The 18,086-nt window shown below is 43.0% G+C and overlaps 1 protein-coding gene and 1 long non-coding RNA gene across 5 annotated transcripts in view; one reads left to right on the top strand and one right to left on the bottom strand.

Annotated features, from left to right (window-relative positions):
* CAMSAP2 (calmodulin regulated spectrin associated protein family member 2) overlaps positions 1–18,086 on the bottom strand; it is a 151,634-nt gene that overhangs the window by 114,785 nt on the left and 18,763 nt on the right. For all 4 annotated transcript variants that reach the window (XM_056523484.1, XM_056523486.1, XM_056523485.1 and 1 more), the window contains exon 2: positions 17,965–18,086. This exon is cut by the window's right edge and continues 138 nt beyond it. In XM_056523484.1, coding sequence (XP_056379459.1) covers positions 17,965–18,086 — 122 coding nt within the window. The remainder of the gene's footprint in view (positions 1–17,964) is intronic.
* Positions 1–18,086, top strand: part of LOC130275469 (uncharacterized) — a 60,977-nt gene that overhangs the window by 37,267 nt on the left and 5,624 nt on the right. The gene's annotated exons all lie outside the window — the stretch shown is intronic.

The raw sequence follows: 18,086 nt of genomic DNA, 5'->3' as shown, positions 1-18,086 counted from the left end.
TGTACTGTGACATCACTGTATAAATTATCCCTGTACTGTGACATCACTGTGTATTATCCCTGTACTGTGACATCACTGTATACATTATCCCTGTACTGTGACATCACTGTGTGTATTATCCCTGTACTGTGACATCACTGTGTGTATTATCCTTGTACTGTGACATCACTGTGTGTATTATCCTTGTAATGTGACATCACTGTGTATTATCCCTGTACTGTGACATCACTGTGTATTATCCCTGTACTGTGACATCACTGTATACATTATCCCTGTACTGTGACATCACTGTGTGTATTATCCCTGTACTGTGACATCACTGTGTGTATTATCCTTGTACTGTGACATCACTGTGTGTATTATCCTTGTAATGTGACATCACTGTGTATTATCCCTGTACTGTGACATCACTGTGTATTATCCCTGTACTGTGACATCACTGTGTATTATCCCTGTACTGTGACATCACTGTATACATTATCCCTGTACTGTGACATCACTGTGTGTATTATCCCTGTACTGTGACATCACTGTGTATATTATATCTGAACTGTGACATCACTGTGTATTATCCCTGTACTGTGACATCACTGTGTATTATCCCTGTACTGTGACATCACTGTGCATTATCCCTGTACTGTGACATCACTGTGTATTATCCCTGTACTGTGACATCACTGTGTATTATCCCTGTACTGTGACATCACTGTGTATTATCCCTGTACTGTGACATCACTGTGTATTATCCCTGTACTGTGACATCACTGTATACATTATTTCTGTACTGTGACATCACTGTGTATTATCCCTGTACTGTGACATCACTGTATACATTATCTCTGTACTGTGACATCACTGTATACATTATACCTGTACTGTGACATCACTGTGTGTATTATCCCTGTACTGTGACATCACTGTGTACATTATCCCTGTACTGTGACATCACTGTGTACATTATCCCTGTACTGTGACATCACTGTGTACATTATCCCTGTACTGTGACATCACTGTGTATATTATCCCTGTACTGTGACATCACTGTGTATTATCCTTGTACTGTGACATCACTGTGTACATTATCCCTGTACTGTGACATCACTGTGTATTATCCCTGCACTGTGACATCACTGTGTACATGATCCCTGTACTGTGACATCACTGTGTATTACCCTGTACTGTGACATCACTGTGTGTATTATCTCTGTACTGTGACATCACTGTGTATATTATCCCTGTACTATGACATCACTGTGTATTATCCCTGCACTGTGACATCACTGTGTATTATCCCTGCACTGTGACATCACTGTGTACATGATCCCTGTACTGTGACATCACTGTGTATTACCCTGTACTGTGACATCACTGTGTGTATTATCTCTGTACTGTGAAATCACTGTGTGTATTATCCCTGCACTGTGACATCACTGTGTATATTATCCCTGTACTGTGACATCACTGTGTATATTATCCCTGTACTGTGACATCACTGTGTGTATTATCCCTGTACTGTGATATCACTGTGTATATTATCCCTGTACTGTGACATCACTGTGTATATTATCCCTGTACTGTGACATCACTGTGTGTATTATCCCTGTACTGTGATATCAGTGTATATTATCCCTGTACTGTGACATCACTGTGTGTATTATCCCTGTACTGTGACATTACTGTGTATTATCTCTGTACTGTGACATCACTGTGTACTTTATCCCTGTACTGTGACATCACTGTGTACATTATCCCTGTACTGTGACATCACTGTGTATATTATCCCTGTACTGTGACATCACTGTGTACATTATCCCTGTACTGTGACATCACTGTGTATTATCCCTGCACTGTGACATCACTGTGTACATGATCCCTGTACTGTGACATCACTGTGTATTACCCTGTACTGTGACATCACTGTGTGTATTATCTCTGTACTGTGACATCACTGTGTGTATTATCCCTGTACTGTGATATCACTGTGTATATTATCCCTGTACTGTGACATCACTGTGTATATTATCCCTGTACTGTGACATCACTGTGTGTATTATCCCTGTACAGTGACATCACTGTGTATTATCTCTGTACTGTGACATCACTGTGTATTATCCCTGTACTGTGACATCACTGTGTGTATTATCCCTATACTGTGACATCACTGTGTGTATTATCCCTGTACTGTGACATCACTGTGTACATTATCTCTGTACTGTGACATCACTGTGTACATTATCTCTGTACTGTGACATCACTGTGTGTATTATCCCTGTACTGTGACATCACTGTGTGTATTATTACTGTACTGTGACATCACTGTGTGTATTATCCCTGTACTGTGACGTCACTGTGTGTATTATCCCTGTACTGTGACATCACTATGTGTATTATCCCTTTCACACTACAGGTATCATCCTGTAAAAAATCTCTTATTACTCCAGGCAAAAAGTCTTGAAAACGGCCCTCAAAAGATCCCATTCATGTCAATGGGATTTTTTGTCCACCATAGAAAGCACTCGTACAACACTTATGTCCCAAGACTTTTACACTTTACTTCCAATGTATCTTCATATAAGAATACTTTTCATACAGGAATAGTGTACTTGAACATATTGCAAAATCACCCATTACACCCAGTTGCTAAAATACACCCAGACCCTTGTTTCTATTTGAATGGGATTTTTTGAACATCCTTTTACATCAGGTATGTCTGTTTTTACTAATGTCAATTATTTTTGCCGGCACAAAAGACGCTGCATACACAAACTTTTGGTCTGGCAAAAAAAAAATGGTGAAAAACCGGCTGTTAAAATTTACCATTGAAGTCTATGGGAACTGGATGTTCAAAAAAAAACATTTATCATCATCACTTATTGTCAGGTTTTTTTAACATCTGTTTTTTTTGTAACACAGCTTTACAAAAAAAGGGTTAAAAAACTTTTTTTTTAAAACGCATGTAACTGGTAATAACGGATGAACAACATCAGGTTTTTTAAAGAAAAAAAAACATTAAAAATAATGGATGATTGTCGTCAGTTATCATCCGTTATTACCAGTTATTGCGTCCGGTTTTTTTTTCCATCCGTTATTGTAAAATAACAGCAGTAAAAAAGCAGGAGGATACCAGTAGTGTGAAAGGGGCCTAAGTCAGGGATGACAGTAGAGGTTGGATGTCCCCTTGACTATTCCTGTGACGTCACAGGATATCCTCTCCAGGATAGGAGGTGGCAGCACCCACATATACTGACAGGAGACGAATAAGACGTTTTCTGACACCTTCACCAGATGAACAAAGGAAGGAAGGAAGAGCCAGAAGAGGGAAAACTAGAAGCAGCTTCATAACCATTGGCTGATCCAGTATAAACCAGCGCAGTGTTCAGTGATCTCCAGTCACACAGGACAAAGCACTAGAGGACTGGTCAACCCTCAAATGTGTATGGGGGTGTAAAGTGTCGGTATTTACCATGCCCAATGCTTTTACATGTGTCTGGCAGCAGTTTTCTTCCTTCCACTCATTCAGAAAATATGCATGCGCAGTTGAGCTGGGCATGCATAGGTGATATCAGGAGCAGAGGCGTAACTTGTAGCTTCTGGGCCCCGATGTAAAATCTGCAAAAGGGCCCCAGGTGCCAATTATAATACTGGTCTCTTATGGGGCAGATGTGCTTTGGCGCCCCCTTAGGCAGCAGGGCCCTGGTGCGACTGCACCCTCTATAGCTACGCCCCTGGTCAGGAGGAATAGTTGTTGGCCAAATGACCGTAAAACTGACACCTGTCCAGAGCAGTGGTCTGCAAACTGTAGCCCTCCAGATGTTACAAAACTACAACTCCCAGCTTGCCTGGACAGGGGGTCCACTGTTTGGATGACCAGATCCAGGGCTGTGGAGTCGGTAGATAAATGTTCCGACTCCTCAGTTTTTTGTACTTCCGACTCCTCTGTATTAATATGCACATGTATTTTAGACATTCCTTGAAGGAAAGAAAGGCAACATACATGTCACAAAGATCTCAGTGACTACAGCACTGATGGAACACAGTCAGGAGAATACACAATGATATAAGTGACTTACAGGCAGGGCCAGACTGGAAACAAAAATAGGCCCGGGCATTCTAGAATAAGCAGCCCATTTTTTTGGTGGAGGTCCAAATGCTGGGACCCCCCACCAATAACCTTGGTTCAAGTGGCTCTCCAGCTATTGTAAAGCTAAAACTCCCATCATGTCTGTAGAATAAGTATTTGAAGAGAAAAGTAAAGACCGGCGGGGGGCGCCTAGTGTGTTACCGCAAATAAAGAAGAAATGATGAAGTAGAGGCAGGTGGGCACAGGTTGCCTGTAGGTAATGGGTGCTCACCTGGAGTGAGTGGAAAACTCGTGTATCAACTAGGGATCGACCGATATCGGTTTTTTAGGGCCGATACCGATAATCGGTGCAGGTTAGGGCCGATAGCCGATAACTTATACCGATATTCCGGTATAAGTTATCGGCTATTTATCCCACCGCGACACTGCTGCAGATCATTGATTTAAAGCGGGCGCTTTAAATCAATGCACTGCAGTGGCTTTTGCGGGGCCATAGACCGCCGCCACCACCCGCTTCTCTCCCCCTACCTGTCAGGGTGGTTCGGGCCATTCATCCTTCCTGTAGTGTCCGGAGGCATTCCTAGTGGAGGGTGAACCGGTCCGGGCTGTCCTTCTTCTCCGGGGGTCCTCTTCTCCACTCCGGGCAGGCTCCGGCCTAGTAATGCAGCATAGACGCCGCTGTGCAGTGACGCCCAAGCGCAGCGACGCACCTGACGTCACGGCGTAGCGGCGTCTATGCAGCGTACTAGGCCGGAGCCTGCCCGGAGTGGAGAAGAGGACCCCCGGAGAAGGACAGCCCGGACCAGTTCACCCTCCACCCGGAATGCCGCCGGACACTACAGGAAGGATGGATGGCCCGGACCAACCCCATTACGGGTACGTTGAATTTTTTTTTATTGACTCGGAGGGTGGGAGAGGGGCCCGACCGGTATAGCGGTATGGGCAAAAATCCATACCGTGGGAGAAAAAAAAAACGGTATCCGGTTCATACCGGTATACCGTCCAGCACTACGGTGGGGGTGCGACGCGGTGCGGTGGGTCGGGGGGGGGTGGTTCGCGGTGCGGTGGGGGAGGGGCATTATCGGCAAGGTAATTGCCGATACCGATAATGCCCAAAGTCGTGATTATCGGTCGATAATATCGGCCATATCGATAATCGGTCGATCCCTAGTATCAACCCACCAACCGGGGTAACAATGCTGGAGACAGCTGCCGAGCCAAGGGTTCAGGAAGGGGCTTGCCAAACCTGGAGAAAGTACCATGGAATGATGCAAAAAAATCCTGTGGTTTCCAGTGTGGAAAAGAAGGATTGGACCAGAAAAGTGATGTGGAACAAAGCTGGACCGCTTTATTGCGAATAAAGCAAAGTAAACAGGATAATGCATTTCGGGAGACAACGCCCCCTTCTTCAGATCAGTGATAGTGCTATACAGTACATACAGGGTTTAAATACAGTTACATTTGGCGCCAAAATAAAAGGGGGAGGGGCCAAACTACAATGCAGTGAACGAAGCATCACTTGCAGAAAAAACTAATAATTGACATTAGCTTGAATAAAGACAAGTAGAACCAAGATGAGAATACAATCCAGGTGGTGACATGCAGGAATGACATGCCAGTGTAGTACAAAAGTGTTGGACAGATTATTGGTAGTCGGGGACCTCCGTGGTGCATCCGGACCGTGGGCGGAAGTAGTTGTCTCTAAGGAAGCGTCGTTAAGGTAGCGGCGGCCATGTCTGAGAGCAATGATGCGTTGTCATAGAGACTTTTGGTTGTTTTCCAACAAAAACAAAGCTTATCTATATGAAACAAAAACAAAAACCTAGAAATGGTTTATATTAATCTTGAAATGTACATAGTTACATAGTTAGTACGGTCGAAAAAAGACATATGTCCATCAAGTTCAACCAGGGAATTAAGGGGTAGGGATGTGGCGCGATATTGGGGAAGGGATGAGATTTTATATTTCTTCATAAGCATTAATGTTATTTTGTTCCAGGAATGTATCTAATCCTCTTTTAAAGCTGTTAATTTTTCCTGCTGTGACCAGTTCCTGAGGTAGACTGTTCCATAAGTTCACAGTCCTCACGGTAAAGAAGGCGTGTCGCCCCTTTAGACTAAACTTTTTCTTCTCCAGACGGAGGGAGTGCCCCCTCGTCCTTTGGGGGGGGTTTAACCTGGAACAGTTTTTCTCCATATTTTTTGTATGGGCCATTTATATACTTATATACGTTTATCATATCCCCCCTTAAATGTCTCTTCTCAAGACTAAACAATTGTAACTCCTTTAATCGCTCCTCATAGCTAAGATGTTCCATGCCCCATATTAGTTTAGTCGCACGTCTCTGCACCCTTTCCAACTCCGCAGTGTCCCTTTTATGGACAGGTGCCCAAAACTGAACAGCATATTCCAGGTGAGGCCGTACCAATGATTTATAAAGGGGGTTCTAGGCTTAGGAAATGCAAATCAATTCAATGTAGAGGTCTAAGGAAGAGAATTGCCTCTGCCAGATCCTCTTTCATAGAGGCTCTTAAGTCAGACTTTATTATTTTTAGGGCTGAAAATAATTTTTCGACACTGACTTGGGTGGGTGGCATTGCAGTAACTATTTAGTAGGAGTCGGAGTCGGCACATTGTTTGCCAACTCCGACTCCAGGTACCCAAAATATCCTCCGACTCCTCGACTCCGACTCCACAGCACTGACCAGATCTGCCAATTGCTCTGCAACAATCCTATCCTACTGTCTTGCTGCTTCCTGTTGTCCGACAGCAGTTTTGTCCCTTCTACCATTCAGAAAATGTGCATGCTCAGTTAAGCTGAGCATGCATGTGCATAGGTAATGACAGGAGGAATAGTTGTTGGAAAAAGAAGCATAAGGCTGACAACTGTCTAGAGCAGTGGTCTCCAACCTGCGGACCTCCAGATGTTGCAAAACTACAATTCCCAGCATGCCCGGACAGCCAACGGCTGTCCGGGCATGCTGGGAGTTGTAGTTTTGCAACATCTGGAGGTCCGCAGGTTGAAGACCACTGGTCTAGAGAATTGGTCTCTATACTGCGGACCTTTAGATGTTGATGACAGCAGGATGGAGTCTTGGAATTTAACAAGCCCAATCTTTTTAGAGGTGTCTGGCAGCAGTTTTCTCCCTTCCACCCATTCAGAAAAAGTGCATGCTCGGTTGAGCTGAGCATGCATAGGTGACGTCAGGCGGAATAGTTGTAGGCCAAATGAGCTGAGACTGAAAACTAAGGCTGAAAACTGTCTAGAGCAGTGGTCCAAAATGTGGGCCTCCAGATGTTGCAAAACTACTGATTAGGCATGCTGGAGTTGCAGTTTCGCAACACCTGGGGGGGGGGGGTACAGTTCTGATGACTAGATGTATCAATTGCTCTGAAACAGTCCTATCCTATTGTCTTGCTGCTACCTGTTGTCTGACCCTTGGCTATGTTAGAGGTGTCTGGCAGAAGTTTTTCTCCCTTGCACCAATTCAGGAAATGTGCATGCTCTGTTGAAGTGAGCGTGCTTGTGCATAGGTAAGGTCATAAGGAATAGATGTTGGAAAATTAGCATTAGGTTGTCAACTGTCTAGAACAGTGGTCTTTAAACTGTGGCCCTCCAGATGTTGCAAAACTACAACTCTCAGCAATGTCTGGACGTGCTGGGAGTTGTAGTTTTTAAAGGGACGGAATTTGACATCCCTAATCCTTTAGGAGGTGTCTGGCAGCAGTGTTCTCCCTTCCACCCATTCAGAACAAGTGCATGCTCAGTTGAGCCGAGTATGCACAGGTGAGGTCAGGAGGAACAGTTGGTTGAAAAATGTGCATAAAGGGGTTTCTGCAATTTTCGAAAACTTTGCTGTTCCCAGAACAGAGAATTCCCCTAAAAATTCAAGCCCCATTCATTTCAATGGGATTCCGCCACGGAATTCCGCTAAATATAAAAGCCTGGTCTTATATGTCTGCGGAATACGGAAAGCAGAAATTCTGCTGTCTTAGTGGGACAATGGAATCCCATTTAACTCAACAGACAGTAAATTACAACCGAATGTCTGCCATGTGAACATACCCTAAGACGGACAACTGTCTAGAGCAGTGATCTCCAAACTGTGGACCTTCAGATGTTGCAAAACTACAAAACTCAGCGTGCCCGGACAGCCCCACCCCTGTCCCCAGGTCGTGTGTGGTATTACAGCTCAGTTCTAATAAAGTGAACGGAACCAAGTTGTAATACCGCATGCAACCTGAGGGCAGGGGTGGTGCTGTGCTTGGAAAGAATTACTAAACTGTTTTTCTATTCCTTCAAGAGTAAAAACCTGGAATCTCTTAGACCAGTGTTTCCCAACCAGGGTGCCTCCAGCTGTTGCAAAACTAAAACTCCCAGCGTTGGTTGTGTAGGCATGCGGGGAGTTGTGGATTCGTAACAGCTGGAGGCACCCTGGTTGGGAAGCACTGCCTTAGACATTGCGCCCGGCTCTATTCAATGCCAAACAGACCGCGGCAATTCACGAATACGCACGGGCGCTGATCAAACGCCTTCTCTGATGTGAGAAATAGTGACGTTTAGATCCCATACACTCAGTTTCTACAGGTAGAGCGGCCATCTTGGTATCGCCTGGACATAACCTCTGCTGTGAACGCTGACCGCCATTACCTTGATATTGGGGGGGGGGGGGTCAGGGCCGATGCGGCACACTGTTGGTGGTGTATATTGTGCCGCAGTGGGTGGTGGGGACAAGCTGTGCTCACCCCAACGTGACTCCGGATGGCTTCAGCGCTGTCGCCAAGAGGACCATAACTCCACATCTCTGGGGTTGCCGTGGTAACCATGGATAACAGGGTGGTGGGGAACAACGCATTACATCTCTAATCTGGAAGGAAGAGGATTGCACGAAATGACTCCGCACGGTGTCACGGGAGACACTAAGCAGCTTCATGCGGGCGATCCATAAAGTCTTATTCATCGTGAAGCTGGAAATAAAAAAATAAAAAGTTCTATAGATAGATAATCCTCGTCTGGAGCGACGCTTTACGGAACGCTCACTGCGTTACACAGCACGAGATTCAGGGTTTTTATCGTTTAACCATACGCCGTAAACGGTGAAAGATAGTACGAGGGGTAGACTGGGAAACCTATAGCATGGCGTTTGTTAGGTCGCGTCCACCATTGTGATCGTAACATAGATGTTTATATGGCTAGAGAGATCAATGACATAAGTTCCTATAGGCCAGTGTTTCCAAACCAGGGTGCCTCCTGCTGTTGCAAAACTACAACTCCCAGCATGCCTGGACAGCCGAAGGCTGTCCAGGCATGCTGGGAGTTGTAGTTTTACAACAGCTAGAGGCACCCTGATCAGGAAACAGTACGTTATGCCGGTATTGATCACAGAATCCCCTCAACTCCTTAAAGGGGTACTCCACTGGAAAACATTTTTGTTTAAATTAACTGGTGCCAGAAAGTTAAACAGATTTGTAAATTACTTCTATTAAAAAAAAATCTTTATCCTTCCAGTACTTATCAGCTGCTGTTATGATCCACAGGAAGTTCTTTTCTTTTTGAATTTCCTTTCTGTCTGATCACAGTGCTCTCTGCTGACACCTCTGTTCATGTCAGGAACTGTCCAGAGTAGGAGCAAATCCCCATAGAAAACCTCTCCTGCTCTGGACAGTTCCTAAAATGGACAGAGGTGTCAGCAGAGCAGAGAGCACTGTGGTCAGACAGAAAGGAAATTCAAACAGATCATAACAGCAGCTGATAAGTACTGGAAGGATTAAGATGTTTTAATAGAAGTAATTTACAAATCTGTTTAATTTTCTGGCACCAGTTGATTTAAAAAAAAAAAAAAAATGTTTTCCAGGGGAATACCCCTTTAAGGGCCCAGGGATGTTTCATTATTGTAGTTTTGTTTTTTCCTCTTCACCTTCTAATAACCACAACGCTATCAATTTCCCACCTACAGATCTGTATAAGGCTTGTTTTTTGGCGCCACCAATTGTAATTTGTAACGGCATCACTCATTTGACCACCAAATCTATGGCAAAACAAAAATAAAAACAAAAAAATATTTGTGGGGCGAAATTGAAAAAAATAAAATAAAAATTTTGGGCGCTTCCGTGCAGTGCGATTTTTTGGTACAAATGACACTTTGGGGGAGATTTCTTAAAACCTGTGCAGAGGAAGAGTGGTGCAGTTGCCCATAGCAACCAATTAGATTACTATACTTACTATAGGTCTACGATTAAGCACGCCCAGTGCGAAACGCGTCAGGCGCTTTTTCTCAGATTGTGACCATTGTCCGATGAGTATGGAATAAAGAATACTTCTTTTAATCGCATCCCGAGTGCTGGACGACAATTCTTTTTGTATACTCTCATTTGGCCGAAGGCGGGACCGGCACGTCCGTGCACAGGTGGTGCGTATTTCCCACTTGGTGGTGAGTGGAGCTAGTACTTAGTACAAGCAATTAGATTACTACTTTCATTTTCCACAGGCCTCTGTGAAGCGACTTGATTGGTTGCTATGGACAACTGCGCCACTCTGCCTAGACACAGGTTTTGATCAATCTCCTCCATTATTTTTATTCTGTAAGTCCATACGATTACAACGATACCCAATTTATATACCGTATTTTTCGCTGTATAAGACGCACTCTTTCTTCCCCAAAACTGGGGGGGAAAATCGGTGCGTCTTATATGGCGAATACACACCTATCGCGGCGGTCCCTGCGGCCATCAAGGGCCGGGACCCGTGGCTAATACAGGACATCACTGATCGCGGCGATGCCCTGTATTAACCCTTCAGACGTGGCGATCAAAGCTGACCGCCGCGTCTGAAGGGAAAGTGACACTAACCCGGCTGTTCAGTCGGGCTGTTCGGGACCGCCGCGATTTCAACGTGGCGGTCCCGAACAGCCCTACTGAATAACCGGGTTAGTGCTTACAGGACACCGGGAGGGACCTTACCTGCCTCCTCGGGGACTTCTCCGTTCAGGGATCCCCTGTATGGCCGGCGCTCTCCTTCCTCATCATCACGTCGCCATCACGCATAACGACGTGATGGCGGCGACGGAGAGCAAGGATACCCGGCTGGCAGCAGAGACGTTCCGGAACGATGGGGACACGGCGACAGCGATGGAGCGACATTCAGGGCAGCGGTGACGGGTCCAGAGCGGCGGGGACACGTGAGTATTACCTCCTATGCAGTGGTCTTCAATCTGTGGCCCTCCAGATGTTGCAAAACTACAACTCCCAACGGCTGTCCGGGCATGCTGGGAGTTGTAGTTTTGCAACATCTGGAGGTCCGCAGGTTGAAGACCACTATTGGGTTCAAAATCTTTATTTTTTAAGATTTTGCACCTATAAATTGGGTGCGTCTTATACGCCGGTGCGTCCTATAGGATGAAAAATACGGTAGATTATGTTTGATTTTACTACTTTAAAAAAAATTAAAAATTATGGAGGAGATTTATGAAAACCTGTCCAGAGGAAAAGTTGCTGAGTTGCCCATAGCAACCAATCAGATCACTTCTTTCATTTTTCAGAGGCCTTTTCAAAAATGAAAGAAGCAATCTGATTGGTTGCTATGGGCAACTCAGCAACTTTACCTCTGGACAGAATGTTAAATCTCCTCCTATAACTTTTTGTACGAAAAATGAGTATGCTTAAAACCAGTGGTCTTCAAACTGTGGCCCTACAGATGTTACAAAACTACAATTCCCAGCATGCCCATACAGCCGTTGGCTGTCCAGGCATGCTGGGAGTTGTAGTTTTGCAACATCTGGAGGGCCACAGTTTGAAGACCGTTGCTTAAAACGGTCCTCTTCTGACCCTATAATGCTTATTTTTCCATATACAGGGATCAATGAGGTCTAGTTTTTGCGCCTGGATCTGTAGTTTTTTTAATCGTTATCATTTTTGTTTTGATGGGACGTCTTCAACGCTTTTTATTCATTTTTTTCTTATGGTATATGAAGTAAACAAAAATAAGTAATTATGGACCTTGGTATTTTTTTTTAAGTTCACGCCACTCCCGTATGGTTTCATTAAGGTGATATTTTAATAGTTCGGACATTTACGCACGCGGCAATACCACATAGGTTTATTTTTTATTACATTATTTTATTGGGGGGAAAAAAAGGGAAAATGGGAGTGAATAAAACTTTTAGAAGTAAAGGGGATTATTCACACTTATTAAACTTTTATTTATTTTTACATTTTATTTCATATTTTTTTATTATATACAATCTTTAGATTTCACATAGTAAAAAAAAAAGAACATTCAGCACTTCAAGAGAATAATTTCATCTTAATTTCAACTGGATTAAACAGGGAAGCACACAACAAAAGTGCTAAAACCCCTTGGCGCATTTCGAGCTCATGCTCGCTCCTTGTGAGAAAGAGTGTGCATGCGCTCCATTTAAAGGGAACAGAGGACTAACTGTGCTAAACATCTGAACACTTTTACGAGTCTTTCGAGGAGATGAACTACTGATGAGGGCGCATGCGCTCAAAACCAGTCAAGATGTTGGAGCACAGTTGATGTGTTGTTCCTTGTTTCAATCTGGACGAATAAAAAAGCTGAAAAGATTATTTTTGAAGTCTTTGATCGGATGATCTATGAGCGCACATGCGGCAGACTAGAAAATTTGTAATGTAGACACATGGTAAATTTACCCATGAAGAAAACACTGTAAACAGGCAAAACGCGCAAGAAATCCTTATCCACTGCCTATGAAATTTTTGCTTTGAAACTGACCCGCGTATTTGAACCTTTCAATGTAGCATAAGTGCAAATTTTGCTCGGAATCTACAGGAACATTTGGCTTCTGATTCACTACAAATTTAGAGTAAATAAAAAATATTAAAAATCTGATCCCAAAATCATACAGAAGGTGGAGGAGTTTTTGGCATGGCCCGAGACCATGTATCCTACGGATGTCATCTCCTGCCTCAGTGATAGCTCATAATGGTCTACATGAGATCTCTGGGTGTTCAGGATATTTTGCGCATGTTTAGAACCTTTTACGTATAAACAAATCATTAACGGTAAAAAAACGGTAAAAAGACTCCAGGAACCAGACAGCGAGAAACAAAATCATCAAAAAAAACAACAGCCTGGAAATGTCAGGATGCCCGCAGAAGCATGAAAATCAGCGCAGCCAGTCCGAACAAGGGTTTCCATGGCAACCAGACACTTGTCAGCGCAAATGTACTGATAAGGGTCTTGAATATGTTAAGTCACCTAAAATGATATATTATTAATATTCAGACTCTCCCTAGTGGGTCTCATGCAAACTGACCCATTGTAACCCATCACATTCACTATAGTATTTTCCAAAGCCCACAAGGGTTTGGTGTATGTATCCGAGTGTTTTCCAACCAGTGTACCTGCAGTTGTTGCAAAACTACAACTCCTAGCATGCCCAGACAGCCAGGGGCTGTCTGGGTATGCTGGGAGTTGTAGTTTTGCTACAGCTGATTAGAAAACACTGATATATCTTATAACAGAAACAGATAACCCCTATAAAACGTGGTATATTAGGAATTTAGTCTGCAACATTATGACTAGATTACGTTTTTATTGCATTTTTTTATTTTATTTTAAGCTTTGGGCTCTGTCCACAACGTTGCTACGGTTTCTGTTTATGACTTATAATGGGTGTTCTTTCACAGGCATGCCTATAGGGGTCACAGTGGTTGCAGTTGTGACAGGGCCCCACAGCCTAGGCTCTAAACTATGGGGCCCAATCACAACTGTGACCACTAGGACCCCTATAGCTATGCAAATGAAAGAACACCCTTTATTAGTCAAAGGCCAACTGGGGTAGACTATAAAGTGACACTCTGCTGTCTGTCCCATTAAGCCCCCAGGCGGTACCTACCACCCATTAACACTAAGCATGGTCTCAGATGCACCAGTCTTGTGTCCTCAACATCCCCACCAAGGAAATCCAGGAAGGAATCTGACACAGGGGCACCATACCAACCCACAGTGAAGTATCCATAAGACCCCAACATTGCCATAAACCCCATACGTCCTACTGGTTTCCAAGAAAAATCGTAACACAACAGAGGGCAACAAGCTTCAGGGCCTGGACAGATTAAGGCTTAGGGCATATTTCAGGGGTCTAAGGGCTTAAAGGGGTACTTCAGCACCAGGTAAAACAACGCTATGCTGCAGCAGCACAGAGCATTGCTTACATGTCTGCTCCACCTCTAAAATCACCAAAAATCTATTTTGCGGGTAAGTCATCCTCTTCCCTACAATGTCTTCTCAATACTTGCTGGTTGAGCAGTTGCTCAGTACTACAACTCCAAGAATACACTGCTTTCCTTCAGCTCTCCACCAGTCATCCCACCCAGCCTTACCCCCCCTTCCACAGTAATCCTACCAGTTCCCTGCACTAAACTGCTGCAGAATTCCACAGCAGACTATTGCTCTGTAGTAACGTCATCTGCAGAACCTGTTGCACTCATTCCCTGTCTGCTCCTCTGCCTGTCGAATAATATATGTCTATATGACAGAGTAACGGTGATGTAGCTGTAGCTGGTCAAAGGTGGCATCATCTCTCATGGTTAAGTGCTTGACACAGGGCAGAGGATGATGCATTGTTTTGGGAGAGAGGAAGGAGCTGAGGGACTGGAGACAAAACCACAGTAACAATAAAAGGACTTCACAACTCTCTGTTAGGGTACGTTCCCACACGGCGTATTTTGCTGCTGCGTATTTTCCTACCCATTGACTTCAACAGAGAAAATAAAATACGCAGCAGCAAATACGCCGTGTGGGAATGTACCCTTAGGCGGTATTTCAAACAAAAACATGCTGAAGACAGTACCAATTTGTAATAACACTAAGTTAGTTAGTTATATAATGGGGTGATAGTCTTATATAAAAATAATTTTCTGATACAGGAATGATACTTTAAAAGGCTATAGGGGTATATTCTGCTTTTAACCATTTCTTGGGGTGGAATGGATGTGATAAATGCTGGAGGTAGGGGCCCATTTTGATTTTGTTTGTGGCCCCGCACCTTCTAGTTCTATCCATGGATTTATTAAAGGGGTACACCCCTGGAAAACTTTTTTTTTTTTTTAAATCAACTGGTGCCAGAAACAGATTTGACAGATTTTTGGATTTCTCTTCTGTCACGACCACAGTGCTCTCTGCTGACCTCTGCTGTCCATTTTAGGAACTGTCCAGAGCAGCATATGTTTGCTATGGGGATTTTCTCCTGATCTGGACAGTTCCTAAAATGGACAGCAGAGGTCAGCAGAGAGCACTGTGGTCATGACATCAGAGAAATCCAAAAAGAAAAGCATTTTCCTCTGTAGTATACAGCCCATAAAATGTATCGGAAGGATTAAGATTTTTTTAATAGAAGTAATTTACAAATCTGTTTAAAAGGGATATTCCAGGAAAAAACTTTTTTTTTATATATCAACTGGCTCCAGAAAGTTAAACAGATTTGTAAATTACTTCTATTAAAACATCTTAATCCTTTCAATAATTATCAGCTGCTGAAGTTGAGTTGTTGTTTTCTGTCTGGCAACAGTGCTCTCTGCTGACATCTCTGCTTGTCTCGGGAACTGCACAGAGTAAAATAGGTTTGCTATGGGGATTTGCTTCTAAACTGGGCGGTTCCCGATACAGGTGTCATCAGAGAGAACTTAGACAGAAAACAACAACTCAACTTCAGCAGCTGATAATTATTGAAAGGATTAAGATTTTTTAATAGAAGTCATTTACAAATCTGTTTAACTTTGTGGAGCCAGTTGATATATATATATATATATATATATATATATATATATAAAATACGTTTTTTCCTGGATAAAAAAAAAAAGGATTCCATGGGAGTACCCCTTTAACCTTACTCTATTTTGACCCAAAGAATATCACTACGCGTTGCACTATTCCTGCTTTCAAAAGAAACAAAAGCCTTGCTGGAAAACCCCCAACTCCAATGTGAACAGAGGCTTAAATGTGAATTCATGTAAAACTATTGAATTTTTATGGCGTCTACTTGCTACACATCATTGAGAAGACAATAATTCACCCGACAGAAGACAAAGAGATGATTCTTGCAGCGTCTTCCCTGACTGCTCTATATAATCGGATCCTTTATAAGGAATAGGAGAAGTATATACTAGACCAGTGGTCTCCAACCTGCGGACCTCCAGATGTTGCAAAACTACAGCAGCGGGCACGCTGGGAGTTGTAGTTTTGCAACATCTGGAGGTCCGCAGGTTGAAGACCACTGTACTAGACAATAGGACCCTAGATAACCCAGCCATTATTTACTGCCTGATCTTCAGCGACACAACAGACATTGTCCGGGCAGGATAACCAAGGAATGCCCATAGCGGTTTACCAATACATGGACGTTATTAGACTTGTGTCACGAAGGGGACATCCCGAAGTGGTGCTATCCCAGATTTGTAAATTACTTCAATTAAAAAATCTTAATCCTTTCAGTACTTATGAGCTTCTGAAGTTAAGGTTGTTCTTTTCTGTCTAAGTGCTCTCTGATGACACCTGTCTTGGGAACCGCCCAGTTTAGAAGCAAATCCCCATAGCAAACCTCTTCTAAACTAGGCGGCTTCCGAGACACGTGTCATCAGAGAGCACTTAGACAGAAAAGAACAACCTTAACTTCAGAAGCTCATAAGTACTGAAAGGATTAAAAAAATTTAATAGAAGTAATTTATAAATCTGGGCTAGCACCACTAACTAGAAGTAATTTACAAATCTTATTTTATCAGGTCTGTATTCTATCCGGTCTGCTTATATGCACTTGTCATACTCTCATTTGAGTATTTTACTTACTCTCACTTGAGTATTTAGGGGGTATATGTCACACCGTACCCTCCAGTGCAGTAGCGTGCCGTGACACTTTGGGGGAGAGTTATCAAAACCTGTGCAGCGTAAAAGTTGCCCAGTTGCCCATAGCAACCAATCAGATCTCTTCTTTCATTTCTAACAAGGCCTCTGCAAAATGAAAGTAGAGATCTGATTGGTTGCTATGGGCAACTGGGCAACTTTTCCTTTGCACAGGATTTAACAAATTTCCCCCTTTATAGTTATTCTTATTCATGTTTTCTGCTATAGATTGTGACCTATTTACCTATATCTTTACTGATAGATTGCGGGCAGGGCCGGTGAGAACACCTTATTGATGCTGTATTTCTCTCGCTATTCACTTTTTATATTGTACTAAAGTATATTACTAGAGTACATTTTTAACCCGGTGTGTTGTCTGCTGGTTTTGTACTGTATTTACAAGAACACATTTAAAGGGGTATTCCAGAAAAAATATATATTTATATATATATTATATATATATATATATATATATATATATATATATATATATATATATATATATATCAACTGGCTCCAGAAAGTTAAACAGATTTGTAAATTACTTCTATTTAAAAAAATCTTAATCCTTTCAGTACTTATGAGCTGCTGAAGTTGAGTTGTTCTTTTCTGTCTAAGTGCTCTCTGATGACACCTGTCTTGGGAACTATCCAAAGTCGAAGCAAATCCCCATAGCAAACCTATTCTACTCTGTGCAGTTGCCGAGACAAGCAGAGATGTCAGCAGAGAGCACTATGGTCAGACAGAAAAGAACAACTCAGCTTCAGCAGCTGATAATTATTGGAAGGATTAAGATTTTTTAAAAGAAGTCATTTACAAATCTGTTTAACTTTCAGGAGCCAGTTGATCTAAAAAAAATAAAATAATAAAAAAAATAGTTTTTCCCTGGAATACCCATTTAAACGTAGCAGACTGAGTGCAAATATTAGATTGATTTAATATATTCGATGTTACTATCAGCAGAATAGCACACAAATAATACAATACACGTGTGTCCCTTACCATCTGAATAGGCTTCTTCCTCAGGTCTCTCTCGGTCACCAGCTTTTCATGGTCGGTCACATAGAGCCCACGCTGTGCCAAGGCTTGGATGACGGCATCGTGCCCCAGAAGGGGTTTGGCGG

The sequence above is a fragment of the Hyla sarda genome, chromosome 6 (genome assembly GCF_029499605.1).
Source record: "Hyla sarda isolate aHylSar1 chromosome 6, aHylSar1.hap1, whole genome shotgun sequence".
NCBI classification, from domain to species: domain Eukaryota; kingdom Metazoa; phylum Chordata; class Amphibia; order Anura; family Hylidae; genus Hyla; species Hyla sarda.
The sequence above is the reverse complement of the archived record's forward strand: the minus strand, read 5'-3'. Positions and strand labels throughout refer to the sequence as shown.